General features: G+C 35.3%; 1 protein-coding gene across 1 annotated transcript in view; it reads left to right on the top strand.

The window, feature by feature from the left end:
* Positions 1-15,267, top strand: part of LOC150086504 (nuclear pore membrane glycoprotein 210-like) — a 185,977-nt gene that overhangs the window by 100,398 nt on the left and 70,312 nt on the right. The window contains exon 20 of the mRNA XM_090372185.1: positions 4,055-4,247. Within this exon, the coding sequence (XP_090228311.1) occupies positions 4,055-4,247 (193 nt within the window). The remainder of the gene's footprint in view (positions 1-4,054; positions 4,248-15,267) is intronic.

Consider the following 15,267-nt stretch of genomic DNA (forward strand, 5'->3'; position numbering starts at 1 on the left):
CCTTTTTAAATGGCAGACCAAATAATTTGTCTGTCAAGGTACACGCGGACTAAATTTGTTTTAGTTTTCCACAATTTTTAGGATTATTAAAATGGTGTATAATGAAAAATTTGTCATAAACAGTTTTTTGTTATTTATCGTAATATTTATACATACTCGTACATATAATTCATTTTATTTATAAGAAAAATGAAATACAAATACAATTCCAATAGCAAAAATTGCAATATTTTATTTTTATAATATTTAATGAGAGATTTGATACTGTTTATTTTTTATCAACGAATTGATATTTGTTGTAGCAATGTGCAGAGTATTTTCTAAATTTACTTCAGAAATTCCATGCCCATTCTTGGATTTTATAATTATCTTTTTGGAAAAAATCGTTCACATCTGTATATGCTTCCAAATAATGACAGAATTTTCTTTTCTTTCACAGGTGATATATCTATGAGATAGATATATCACCTGTGAAAATTCTTCTCGGTTCACATTTATATAAAATTCATGTTGAGATAATTCCAAAAATTTCATTTTCAATTCTGTTTTTTCTTGCATTTCCAATATTTCCATTTGATATTTATCTGGAATTTTGTTAATATCAGGGATACTGAATGGCGATGAAAATATTTCAAAGAATGTCTCTTTATCGGCAAAGTTGATGAATCTTTCTTCGAAATCTTCCTTTTTCAACAGTGAAGCTTATCGTACAGTACATCCTTAAATATTAGCAGGCTCACGATTCACAGCATGTGTTTCTACAGGAGCATGGGCAGTATTCTCCCCATGCACATTGGAACTGGAAATGGCTCGGGAGCATGCCAGGCGGAACCTTTCATCCCGTCCAAGAACCACAGCTTCGAAGAGGGGATGAATGGGGATTACCCTGTCTCTGTTAGTGTTACTCTCAGAGGAGCAAATTCGCAAGCTCTCGAGCCAGCCACTTGCGGCCCCAAAATCTGTGTGCCTGGTCGATGATAACAGCTTCATTGACCGGGCACCTGCTGATATTTAAGGATGTACTGTATAATAAGCTTCACTGTTGAAAAAGGAGGTGGATGCCTCTGAAATCTTTGGTATTTTATCGCTTTTATTGGTGATTTATCTATATTGTTTTATTTTATTGTATTTTATATTTTTATTGTACAGACAGGTATCTTATTTTATCAGTTTTATCCAATGTAATTGTACTATTCATTTTTATTATTATTATCTTAATACAACACAACTCTAATTTATTTTATTTAATAAAAGTTTATAACGGTTGGTGTAGGACCGTGCAGTTATTGTGAACATGAATATTCCAAACCCCAGAGGCCTATTTGAAGACATAGGTATGCCTTTTTTAAATCACATTAGTTTAAATGATTGGTTGTTGGTTTTAAAAGCATCTTAGTAAGCCTTATAGCAGAGCTCCCAAACTTCTCATGCAGAAAGTGGATGACAGTGTGGAGCTTTTTCACAGATGTGGTAAAGCTACACAAAGCTCCAAAAACAAAGAAAAGTAAGCAGTAGTAACCAGATCATATCTCAAAGGGTGAAAGATTAAGATCCTTGAAAGCTATGAGAGACAATCATGACTGGCATAATAATCATCTGCTGATGTAACAGCTAGAACCTCGAGCCACAAGTGACTATTTCAGACCGCTGCATAACTTGGGAAATCTATTACTTTTTTTGCAGTTCGCATCTTCTGTGATTACCTTATGTTTAGCTGGGTTTAGTATATCCTTATTTTACATTTATTAACTCAAATGTAAACTGTGGTTTGGCAAACCACTTGGTCACTCTGGCTGAGTGGTTTAGGTACATTGTAGATCAAGGTGCATTGCAACCTAGATGTGCCCACCAGCATCGGGAGACTACATAAGTTGAATATATCGTGGAGTTTTCCTATAGCCTTACCAAGTCACATTTTAAAAAAAAAAGTGGTGTCATTGAGGTATATTATTCCCGAAGATGAGAGAGAGAGGTGTGGCCCTCAAAAGCTAAGAAGAACAGTTACTGCAGTCTTTTACATCAGCAAGTGCTAATATGACAAATTCATGCTATGAAATAGCATGAATTTGTCATATTATAATAAAATACTATTTGATAGCATTCATGCTATCAAATAGTATTTTAATGTGTGGTAGCAGAATTAAATGCATTATGGCATCTTTCTCTCTTGTCTTCTGTTACCACAGTAATAGTTTGTGAGGATTGATTGGGAAATTGGGACTGATTACCACAGAAATATAATACCTCAGGGAAAAGTATGACAGTGAAGGTTATCGAAAGCTCCATGAACTCTGTATGAAATTTTTTCCCTATTTCTCATTATTTATTATACAGTAAAAGTATACTGTCACTCTAATGAGTTTTAAGAAGTTTTTGAAGTTTAATGGTAGTCACATGAAAAAAAAAAATTAATTCTAAGTGAATTGTAAATTAATAAAGTTTATAATAATAGTTAATACTGAATAAAAAGTACTCGTTATAATGAGTACATACTTTTGTCTGAATTATGCCAGATGATCCCATTGTAGTTGTGACGCTTCAAATCTCTATGTTTTGTACATACAGATTCATATACAGGGTGTTTCAGTTAAACGTTTCAGAACTTCTAAGAGGGGTAGGGTACATCCTGACAACTCGAAATCATATAGCAATGTGGGGTCGGAAATGCTTTCCTGAAGCGGTGTTGTACACAGAAGCACCATAAAGAAAAGAGACCGTAAGTGAGAAATCGTTTTAATAATACATGAAAAGAAGCAAAAGGTACATGGATTAAAGTAAGTGTTCGAAGTTTCTTCCACGGGCTACAATGCACGCCTCACATCTCCGACGCATGGACATCCGAACATTCTGGAATACTCCAGGCAGCGTGTCCAGACACAGCAACCGGAGGATTATGCACCTCGTATTGCTTTCGCACAGTGGTACCTTGGAAAATGTGCTACAAATCCCCTTTTTCCTGCTGAAGTGTTGTTTTCCGATGAGGCATCCTTCACAAGGGAAGGAATTTTCAACACGCATAACGACCATATCTGGGCGGTCGAGAACCCGCATGCAATACGACGTCGTGCAGCACAGATTCGATTTTCGGTCAATGTATGGGCCGGTATTATGGGAGATCACCTCATCGGACCTTACCTGTTACTGTGTCGTCTAACCGGACCTATCTACTTGATCTTTCTGCAGCAAGTATTGCCACAACTTTTGAGAGATGAACAGATTTCGGCATCGACGCAACAGACAATGTGGTTCCAACACGATGGAGTCCCTGCCCATTATAGCGGGGATGTTCGTAACTACCTGGATGTCACATTTGGTCAACAGTGGATCGGACGTGGTGGTCCCGTGCGTTGGCCTGCTCGGTCACCCGACCTATCATGTCTTGATTTTTATTTCTGGGGTCATATGAAATCGCTAGTTTATGACACCCCTGTTGACAATGCTGAGGAGCTGGTTGCAAGAATCGCAGTAGCTGCCGAAGAAATTCGAAATTCGCCTGGAGTATTCCAGAATGTTCGGATGTCCATGCGTCGGAGATGTGAGGCGTGCATTGTAGCCCGTGGAAGAAACTTCGAACACTTACTTTAATCCATGTACCTTTTGCTTCTTTTCATGTATTAATAAAACGATTTCTCACTTACGGTCTCTTTTCTTTATGGTGCTTCTGTGTACAACACCGCTTCAGGAAAGCATTTCCGACCCCACATTGCGATATGATTTCGAGTTGTCAGGATGTACCCTACCCCTCTTAGAAGTTCTGAAACGTTTAACTGAAACACCCTGTATAATACATGATTTAATATACATTTATGCTAAAAAATGACAGATGTATATTTTAGAATAATACATGTAATCTGTGTGATATTCTCAAGGTACATTGTAGTACTTCAAAAAATAATACTCTTACTAATCTGGTGCTTCCTATTCATTTATACTTTTTTTTTTTTTTTTTTTTATATTTGCCTTAAAATTAAATTAAAATGGATTATAGTTGTATGATATATTTAAAGGGATGAAAATTTTCAGTTAATATAATTTCTCTAATTGTATACCTTAGGTACCAGTCCATAGTCATCATGATTTAGAGATAGAGGTGGAGATCAAGGACAAACTGGGAACAAAATTTCTGAATTTTACATCTCTGGATATTAAATGGGAATTATCTGATAATGGATTAGCATCTCTGAAGAATCAGAAAGCAGTTGTTCCAAAGTTTGATAAAATATCTGGTTTGATGAAATATGAAAAAAGTAAGATAGTACAATATTATGTTTAATTATAATTAATATATATAAACAAAAGCATCTCTTTAATAGGAAATTCAAGATTGTGGAGCTGTATGCAGTTTCCAGTGTTGGGAAAACTGTTGAGTGTCTGCCCCACACGCACCTGTTTTTCAACATCATTTAAGCCATTGTTATTAAAAGCAGAAAATGACAAATAAAAAACTCTTTCCGTCTTAAAGCAGCCATCATTAATCAAACTCTAAGAACACAATAGCATATGCTACACAAATAATGGAGCCAAATTCTCCTAAACAGTAACAGCAACATCTACTAAACTACAGCTGGTTAAGTTGTGTAGTAGGCTTTCTACTATAAAACATGTCATTACTTGGAAAAAGTGTTTTGAAACTTTCCCGGAGTTAATCACTGCTTTCCATTTTCTTACCTATTCCATCCATAAATAAGCCATTCCTAAGTGCATTATTTTCATGACAGACCAAACAAAAAATTGAATATACTAGTATTAGCATTAGCAAAGGCATATGATACAAGAAAGCAAGCTTATGCATAGCATCAGCCAAAGGGGGAAAAAAAAAAAAAACTTTCCATCCATTCTCTACAAATGCTTGTCTAGTTCTGCCTTGAACTTATTTAAGTTGTCGACTTCCACTACAACAGATGGAAGTTTGTTCCAACTATCAACCACCCGCTATCTAGAGGCAAATTTCCGCACATATTTTCTACAATTGTTTTCCCTCAATTTAAATTTATGTTCTCTCAGGTGAGTAATCTGAGCACGAGGAAGAATGCCATCAGCATTGAGCTTGCTCAAACCATTCAAAGTGTTGTGATGATTATCTCTTAATGCTTTGTCATTAAACATATTCTGGATTTTTATTTTATGTCATTTTTTGTTTCATTGATTAAGTGTAAAGATTCTTATTTTCTGTCGGTCATTACTACTTTTTGGTTTCGATTTTTCCTTTTTAAGCTTTCCAAAAGAGACATTGTTGTTCATCAGGTTGCCAATCAAGATTTATTACCGGATTGTAACTCTAAAAAATAAATCTAGGAGACATATAAAGAAAAATTGTTCTAGAGAACAGAAAGCAGGGGAGTGATTCTAAACGTAAAGAAAAGTTAGTTTGATGAGTTTTTAATTCAGTAGTAAAGGATTATATCATGTGTTTTAATGAATTAGTAGAATGGAGTGGAATTATACATTTTAGTTTAGAACAGCATACATAGAAATATTAATAGAAAAGCCATACATCTGGGATTTTGGTTTTTGAAAAAAATATAGATAGCCAAACACTGATGAGCCAAAACATTATGACCACCTACCTAATATGATGTTGGTCCTCCACATGCAGCCAAAACAGCTTGTACCCAGCGAGGCATGGACGCTACAAGATTTCTAAACGTGTCTTGTGGTATCATGTAACCAGCATATCCTTTAATTCCTGTAAGGGCTGTGGTTGATATGCCACAGATCGGAGTTGCTGTTCCAACACAAACCACAGATGCTCGATGAGATTGATGTCTGGGGAATTTGGAGGCTGGGGCAATACTTGGAAGTCTTTCTCGTGTTCTGCAAACCAGTCTCGAACAATCCGGGCAGTGTGGCATGGCGCATTATCCTGCCGAAAGACTGCACCATCAGAGGGTAAGACCATTGCCATGAAAGGGTATACCTGGTCAGCAATGATGTTTAGGTAGGTGGTAGACATCAGAGTGCCCGGCACATGGATGACTGTACCCAGAGTATCCCAGCAGAACATTGCCCAAAGCATGACACCACCGCCACCGGCTTGTTTTCATCCCACTGTGCATCCAGGTGCCATCACTTCCCCACGTAAATGACGCACATGTACCTGGCCATCCATATGGTGCAACAGAAAACGTGATTCATCTGACCAGACTACCTTCTTCCAATCACTCACAGTCTAGTTTCGATGCTTGCTTGCTTGCCCATTGTAACTTCTGTCGCCAGTGAGCTGTGGTTAGCATGGGCATTCGGAGTGGCCTGCAGCTACGCAGCCCCATTTTCAGCAGGGTTCGGTGTACTGTGTGTGTGTCGTGACACATTACTCCCGTCACCAGCATTCCAATTACTGGCGAGTTGCGCCACATTCGCCCTTCTATTGCCACATATCATGCATGAGAGTCTTCGCTTACCTCGAGCATCAATGAGCTGTGGTCTTCCAACACCTCGCCGGCGGTTTGTGGGTTTTCCCACCTTGCACCACTTTCAGTAGGCACTAACTACGGCTGACCGTGAGAACCTTACCAGCCGTGCTGTTTCAGATGTGCTCTGACCCAGTCGTCTGATCATTACAATTTGGCCTTTGTCAAACTCGCTTAAGTCCGCTGCCCTTCCCATCTGAAGAACAAGAGTAACACTGATTAATGGATCTCAGTATCAGGGTTTTTTTTTTTTTGGTAGTTGTTGGCGCATAGGCTTCTGTGGCCATAATGCACCTCCCAAGGTTTTTGCAGTACATTGATCCAAGCCCGAGGCGAGAATCGAACCCGCGACCTTTGAGTTGCCAGGCAGGCACTTTACCCACCCGGCTAGCCCGATCGGCTCAGTATCAGGTGTTTTTTATACCATGTCCCGACTCGTGCACGCGCTGTAGTTCACCTGCAGTTGCTTCAATTTGCATAACGACTTGCTGGTCATAATATTTTGGCTCATCACTGTATATACTATATAAATAAGAAAATGTTTAAATCATTAAATGAATGATGTAAAGTAGAAGTACATTTAAGATCTATGGATATCAAAATAATGCCAGTGCATAGAGAACATTGATCGCTTATAGTATGTTAGTCATAGTGAATATCATATTAAATGCCTTTTAAAACTAATATCACACTGGAACCAGTGAATAAACATTTTTCTCGTCTCAAATTTGAGCTTTTACTCTGTTTTTTGAATTTTGGCCTTATATACTGAGTGGCCGCTTTATATGGGTACACCTACCTAATAGCAAGGGTCCCCATTTAGTTCTCAGAACATCCTGGATTTGTTGTGGTATGGACTCAGTGAGGTTTTGAAAATTGCCACAGGGATACTGGTCTGTGCTGGCCAAGTTGTTGCAGATTGGATGGTTGTGGATCTCTGCTCCAAAGGCTCATTCCACCTCACTTCACAGGTGGATAGAGAGAGAGAGAGAGAGAGAGAGCGAGAGAGCGATCCAGATTGGAATCTGGTCACTGAAAGCTAGGCTGAATTCATTCATATTCTTAAAACCAGTAGTATTCTGACCTAGCACATTGTCCTGTTGTAAGAATCCATTCACAGATAAATACCCTACAACCATGAAAGGATGCATCTCGTCAGAAACAATTTCCAGATAACGTGTGGCATCCAAATGTTGCTCCACAGGTATGAAGGGACCCGTGTGCACCACAAAAACACTCCCCACACCATTACATTGCCACCAGTAGTCTGCACTGTTGACACATAACAGGATAGGTCTGTGGACTCATGCTGTTTTCTCCATATCCAGGTAGGTCCTTCCATCAGCATGAAGCAGCAGGATTGGTCAGCCAAGGTAATGTTTTTTCAGTTTTCCACTTCTCATTATTGGTGTTCCCTAGCCCACTGTAACCATACCTTCATGCTTTTTGCTGACTGGACTGGAATTCAGTTCTCTTGCTGGCCATGATACTCATTGTACCTTGCCCATCCGTGACAAGGTACAATGAGTTGTGTGTTCTGAAATTTCTCTGTGGTTGCCACTGTTTTTCTAGGTATTTATTTGACTGACTAATTTTTCTATTACTCTGCACAAGTCTTGTCACCCTCTGATGGAGGGGCCTCCATAGCCAGGTGGGCAGGAGCAGCAGTGCGTAGCACACGCTTCTTGATTAGACCAGGGTTCAAGCCTGTGACCACCAAATATGGAGGGTGCGGAAAGGTCAGGGAATGACCACCGCATATCCCGGGAGCAATGTGGCCTCTCACATACGTGAGATGTTTCTGACCACAGGATTTTCATTGGCTGGTTATTGATTATTGCATCGTTCTCACTATATCTGAGGCTTGATTGTACACGAAATCCCCAGTTTCTGAGATATTCATACTGGCACATCTAGTGTTGATTATCATGCCACATTCAAAGTTACTTAAATCTTTTATCATGCCCATTCTTGCATAGAATTGTACACATACAGCATTCCTATGTATCTGCCCACCTGCTTTATATCATATGGTATGAACATGCGATATTGTTAATGAAAGAGCACTCCATTTCATGAAAAGATTCTCACCTACTTTGTTTAACAATCTTGCTGGCTGGCATGTAAATTCAAATCCATCAGCAAGTGCTTTGTGAATTTTATACACCAATCAGTGTTTTGGAGGGGGAAAAGGCAAGTAATATTTTAAAATGAGAAACAGAAATTTTATTCTTAATTCTGACGTTATGTTAAATAATAAGATCAAAAATTATCATTAGAAATAAGAGTATTGTTGTAAAAAAAATATATATTCATGACTACCTTATGTCCAAATCTCAGGGTATCAGAGTGGACTGGAAAAAAAAAGGGAAATCTTTTCCATGAAGTATGGAAAATTGACACAAGAATGGGTGGTTTTGAAAAATGGTATAAAGAATTTTTTATGGCTATATTTTTCCAATTAAAAAATAATTAGTGATGCAGCTTGGAAGTGAATACCATACTGTTGGAACACTAAAATTCACACCGATGTAACTCTAATAGTTATTTTAATATTTAAGTTTTTCTGTTATTGCTGTCCAAATTAAAATAGGATAAGAACTTCTGGGTTAAATTAGGTGGGATGTTTTTGACATTATCTGTAATGGTTGCTGATGTCATGCCATTATCTAGGTTGAAGGTATGGAGATATTCTCAAGATAGAAATTGTTTATGGTGTTAGATCTCCAGGAGGTTTGCATGAGGATAATATCTTGACCGTGGTATCATTAAAAGTAGTTTATCTGTCAACTTACATTTGCTGTAAATGACAACAGTTGTCCAGTGTTTTATTTAGTCACATCATAACATTCACATCAGTAATTTTCTCACATATATATATAGGTTTGTATTAATATATTGAATAAAGTATGCATAAATGGATGTGCAAGTTACACAGAGTGCCAGTAATTAGAAGGGTGTGGAAAGTAGAAAAAGAAGTGTAGTAGATTTGTGAAAGGTGAAAGAATGTTAATATCCTAAAGGTTAAGATGAATTAATAGAATTATGAGCAGAATTACCACGCCAATAGAAAGTGGGAGAACTGTAAAGTAAAATTAGTACATCAAAATACTAATAAAATAAAAATAAAAAATGCAAATAAATTGAAAGTGAAAATAAAATGACAGTGTTATGGCTGTCATCAGATATGAGGGGGGGGGAGAAACATATTTAGAAAATGGTTGAATATAAGTAAGGCAAATATGCTTGATCTGATGTCAGCTGAAATAAATAAATTGATACATGATCAGGTATTAGCTCCCTTTTATACTAACACTTACAAATGCTAGAGCCCTTACTATAAGGTTGGGCTTCATGAAAGCTTATTTAATAACTTTTTCTTTGCTTTTTATCTTTCTGCTGTCTTTTTTGTACTGTACTGTACTTCCTGTTCGTAAAATGTATTCAAGGGTAATATGAATGTTTCTACTATACTAATTCTGTTGCTATTTTTCTTCTTTTTTTATTTAAAATACTCCTTTTTCCCTTCCCCATCCTCAATTTAATACCTCACCCTTCTTTTTCCTTCAATATCTGATGACAGCCATAACCCTATCATTTTATTTTCATTTTCAATTTATTTGCATTTTTTTTTTTTTTTTTTTTTTTTTTTTCCTATTAGTATTTTGATGTACCAGTTTTACTTTACAGTTCTCCCACTTTCTATTGGGGTGGTAATTCTGCCCATAATTCTATTAATTCATCTTAACCTTTAGGATATTAACATTCTTTCACTTTTCACAAATCTAATACACTTCTTTTTCTACTTTCCACACCCTTCTAATTACTGGCACTTTATGTAACTTTCACATCCATTTATGCATACTTTATTCAATATATTAATACAAACTTATATATACTCTTGCATCATTTAATGCTGCTTTGTGCTTTTAGGTGCATCTGTCATACCTGATTTATTAACCTTTTTTTCATTGAAACCATTTCCTTTAAGAAAATGTGGTTACATTTCCTTTAAATGTAACCACATTTAATATGCATTTATATATATATATTAGCATTAGTAGAGGCATTTGATGCAAGAAAGCAAGCTTATGCAGCATCAGCCAAAAAAAAAAAAAAAACCCCACTTCCACTTCACCCCTCTGTTCGTTCAAAATACCTATCCAGCTGAGCCTTAAACTTATTTAGGCTATCAACCTCCACCACAAGGGATGGAAGTCTGTTCCACCAACCAACCACCCGCTGGCTAAAGGCAAATTTCCGCACGTCTATCCTACATCTGTCTTTCCTCAATTTGAATTTATGCCCTCTCAGGTGATTTTTCTGAGCTAGAGGAAGAATCCCATCAGCATTGAGCATGCTTAGACCATTCAAGGCTTTATACACCTCTATCAGATCACCTCGCTAGTGCCTAGTCTCCAGACACTGTAATTTGCAAAACTTAAGCCTTTCTTCGTAAGAGCACCCCTTTGTTCCATTCACTAATCTTGTTGCCCTTCTCTGTACTCGTTCCAGCAGCTCTACTAAATATATATATATTTATATATAGACAAAAAGGTACATATCAGTATATTTGTGTATATGGTAAGGAAGTTGAGCTATCAGGTGTAATAACCATGGAAAAATAGAGAGAACCTGTAAGTAAAAAATCAATTTACCTGAAATAAAAATAAAATGCAATTAATAATTATTGTAAGCACCTAACGCTGTGGGTCCTGGGACTTTAACTACTTCATCAAAGGGTCAGCAGTGAAATTCGCAGGAGCCATGGCAATAGGCCAGGACTCTGTTTCCGTTATGATGTACACGTAAATGGTATACGTATACATCACAGCCGACCCGACAGAGACCAGAAGGAAGGATAAAAAACTATAAAATAAAAATAATAATGATAAATAAAATCCTGTGGAAAGAGAAGAATGAAATGTAAACTCAAAAAAATCTGAGAGATGGGATAAAACAAGAAAACTTACTGTCTATATGGACCGGCAGACATTGAAAGTCAATGGCGATTGAAGGAGAGAATTGAGTGTTCACTTGCAGTGTATATATGTGTCAGTTGAAGTAGCCCTGGGGTGGGAAGAGGTGTGAAATCATAAACCGGAACTGTACCCGTGTGACAGGGAAGTGAGCAATTAAACAGATGAGACAAAAAGCCAGCAAAGGGAGAAACAAAAACTAACAAAGTAGTGTGGAAAAGACACTACTTTGTTAGTTTTACCAGTAGCGATAGTAGAGAAATAGCATCTCGATATTACTTTCGGCCAGCCTAATTGCTCACGAGAAATAAAATGTAGTAAAAAGAACAGCAGAAAGTAATTGAAATGGAGGTGAATAAAGTAGTGCTCGGGCAATCTGGGGTTACAAGCCCATACCACAGATGGTCCCTGGACAGATGACTGGACAATTGCTCACTTCCCCATTACATGGGTACTGTTCCGATTTGTCTTATAGAAATTTTATAAAATAAAATTATTTTATAGTTTTTTATTCTTCCTTCTAGTCTCTTTCGGGGTCAGCTGTGATGTATACCGTTTACGTGTACATCATAACAGAAACAGAGACCTGGCCTATTGCCATGGCTCCTGCAATTTTCACTGCTGACCCTTTGATGAAGTAGTTAAAGTCCTAGGATCCACAGTGTTAGGTGCTTACAATAATTATTAATTGCATTTTATTTTATTTCAGGTCAATTGATTTTTTACTTACAGGTTCTCCCTATTCTTCCATGGTTATTACACCTGATAGCTCAACTCCCCTACCATATACACAAATATACTGATATTTACCTTTTTGTCTATTATTCATTATGGTTGCTGGTCCTTTCTGCATTTACTGTACCTGGATCCATAACCTAGTCTTATATATATATATATATATATTTTATAAATTTTGCATAAACCCTAACAGCTCATTCCTGTTTGATATGACTTTCGTAGTTTCATTGCATCTTTATCATTTTTTATATATATTTATATATATTAGTTCACATTTATACTTTTTTTGGTATTTAGCTCCCTTTTATACTAACGCTTACAAGTGCCAGAGCCCTAATAGGATCTATATATATGAAATATGAAAACGAAGAAGTGGAAGGAAAAAAAAAAAAAAAAAAGAGAGAGAGCGAAAAATAGGAAAACAGTACATGTACCTGAATGCGCCAAGCAGTAAAACAGGATACATGTATATAAATAAGTGTTACAAATGAAAGTAAAATAAAATAAAAATAAATATAGATGGAGAAGTTATTAATCATAAAATGCCAAGCCTAGTTGAAGAAAAAAAAAGAGAGAAAGGAATGTTAAGAACCTATAAAAAAAAAAAAAAAAAAATCATTAAGTAGAATTAAGTCTGAATTAATGCCGAATTAATAGGCTAACTCCACCATCGTTGTCATAGTTCTCTCTCTGTTTGCATTCCATTCTTATTAATCATATTCGCATAATTGTACCTTATTAATCATGATCGCATATTTATATCTTCGTTTCTTGATTATATTCCACTAAACTTTTTTCTACCAAATATCATAGGTATTTAATTTTTCTCCTTTTCATATTTTATATCATATTTCATATATCTATCACTCAAAATATACACTACAAGCTAGCGGTATTAATTTCCACTTCTACTAACACACTCACAGCCAAGGCCCTCTCTATGAGGTTGGGTACTTACACACCCGGCTTGCCTAGTATCCTTTAAACTCTTTTCCTTCTCTTTACATCTTTCTACTTTCTGCTCGTCGTTTTTCTGTCCGTTGAACTATTAGTGTAATACGAGGGTGATTCGGACATTCTCACTTTTCTTATTCTCACTATCTTCGCCTCTATATTTTTAACTTCTTTTCCCTCCCTTACTTTGCATTTCTTCCTTTTTCTATACTGCTACCTTATTTATTTATTTATTATTATTATTATTTTTATTTTTTAATTTACATACTTTCGATTTAAACACACAGCGTTTGCGTTCTTACATACTATCGACTCAATTTATTAATCTAAATACACTACGTTACTCAAAATTTATTAATCTAAATACACTGTGTTGGGGCTACCTTACTCATGTTTCTGGAGATTAAAAAAAAAAAAAAATTTTTTTTTATCTATTTCATTTTAATAGCATGAGTTTGCATAGAAACACAGTGTTTGGTACATGATCAGGTGTAGCCCCCTGATGAAATACCTGATCTATGTACCAAGTTTTAATTTTTTTAAAATTTTAATTCTTTAATTTTTATTTTTGAATTTTATAATTTTTATCTCTATTACCCTCCCCTCTTTTTCTTTCAGCTTGTGTACATATGATTAACCTGTTAATTTGGCATTAATTCAGACTTAATTCTACTTATGATTTTTTTTTTTTTTTAATATGTTCTTTAACATTCTTTCTCTCTTTTTTTCTCTTCAACTAGGCTTGGCATTTTGTGATTAATAACTTCTCCATCTATATTTATATTTATTTTTATTTTATTTTACTTTCATTTGTAACACACACACACACACATATATATATATATATATATATATATATATATAGTTATATATATATAGTTATTTCTTTTTGTATTATCATTCTATTGTGGTTTATTCCGTCTTTGTTCATTTTCTTAATCACAGGTATTTTCTACACATAGGTATTATAGTTAATACATTACTGGTCTTTAAGCTAGCCTAATCTCAGTTATCTTAATTTCCACTGGCCTATACATTCAGGATTTTTCAACTTGTTACGTATTGCTAAAAAAATTCTTATCAATTATTGATGAAAACCTTTAGCAATACTATTTTAAAACAATATGATATAATATTTTTAGCAATACGTAACAAGTTGAAAAATCCTGAATGTATAGGCCAGGGGAAATTAAGATAACCGAGATTAGGCTAGCTTAAAGACCAGTAATGTATTAACTATAATACCTATGTGTAGAAAATACCTGTGATTAAGAAAATGAACAAAGACGGAATAAACCACAATAGAATGATAATACAAAAAGAAATAACAATATGTACTCTGTTCGTACCCATGCATTGCTAAAACAGCTACTGGGACAACAGAAAAAGCTAGAGATAGAAATAAATTAAGTAAAACTACTATAAAAGCATATTAAAAATAAAATACAACATGAATTATCATATTACAAAAGAATAATATATATATATATTAATTAAGTTCTGCTTTCAGTGATAAAAATATAGAAGAAATAAATTTTAATCAGCATAACAGGTAGAGGAAATGGGAATGCATGTACTACAGAAATTTATAAATCTACTTAAAAGTTTTCCATATCAAAAACTTAATTATAAAACTGACTTTTGCAAACTAAGTGTTGTATCGCTAAATAGAATATACCTACTGATGTTTCTTGCATTAGACTTAAGAGATTATTATTAAAGTTGTATGAAATTTTACTACATTGTGAAAATAATATCTGAAAATATGTTTTGCAGTCTCTTATACAAATAAAAAATATCAGACAGATGTCACTAATATTTTTGCTCTACTTACATTAGTAAAATAAGAAGACTAAAGGAATCTGAAACAGAAACATTGATAAAGAGTTACAAAAAGTACATTCCAATTTTCCCTTTTCATATGCAGACTAATATATGCTGGTTTAAATTGAATTGATACTACATTATGTAATTTCATATTAATTTGGAATGATTTAATTGCTAACGTTTATAGTTATAATGCTGAAAATATAAAAATTTTTAAAAACGAATTACATCATACTTACTTGGTTGTATGTGCCTCTGTAGCCAGGTGGGAAGGAGCAGCAGTGCGTAGCACACGCTTCTTTATTAGACCGGGGTTCGAGCCCGTCACCACCAAATACGAAGGATGTGGAAAGGTCAGG

Source organism: Mastigoproctus giganteus, chromosome 4 (assembly GCF_048544385.1).
Source record: "Mastigoproctus giganteus isolate SK-2022 chromosome 4, ASM4854438v1, whole genome shotgun sequence".
Taxonomy (NCBI): Eukaryota; Metazoa; Arthropoda; class Arachnida; order Uropygi; family Thelyphonidae; genus Mastigoproctus; species Mastigoproctus giganteus.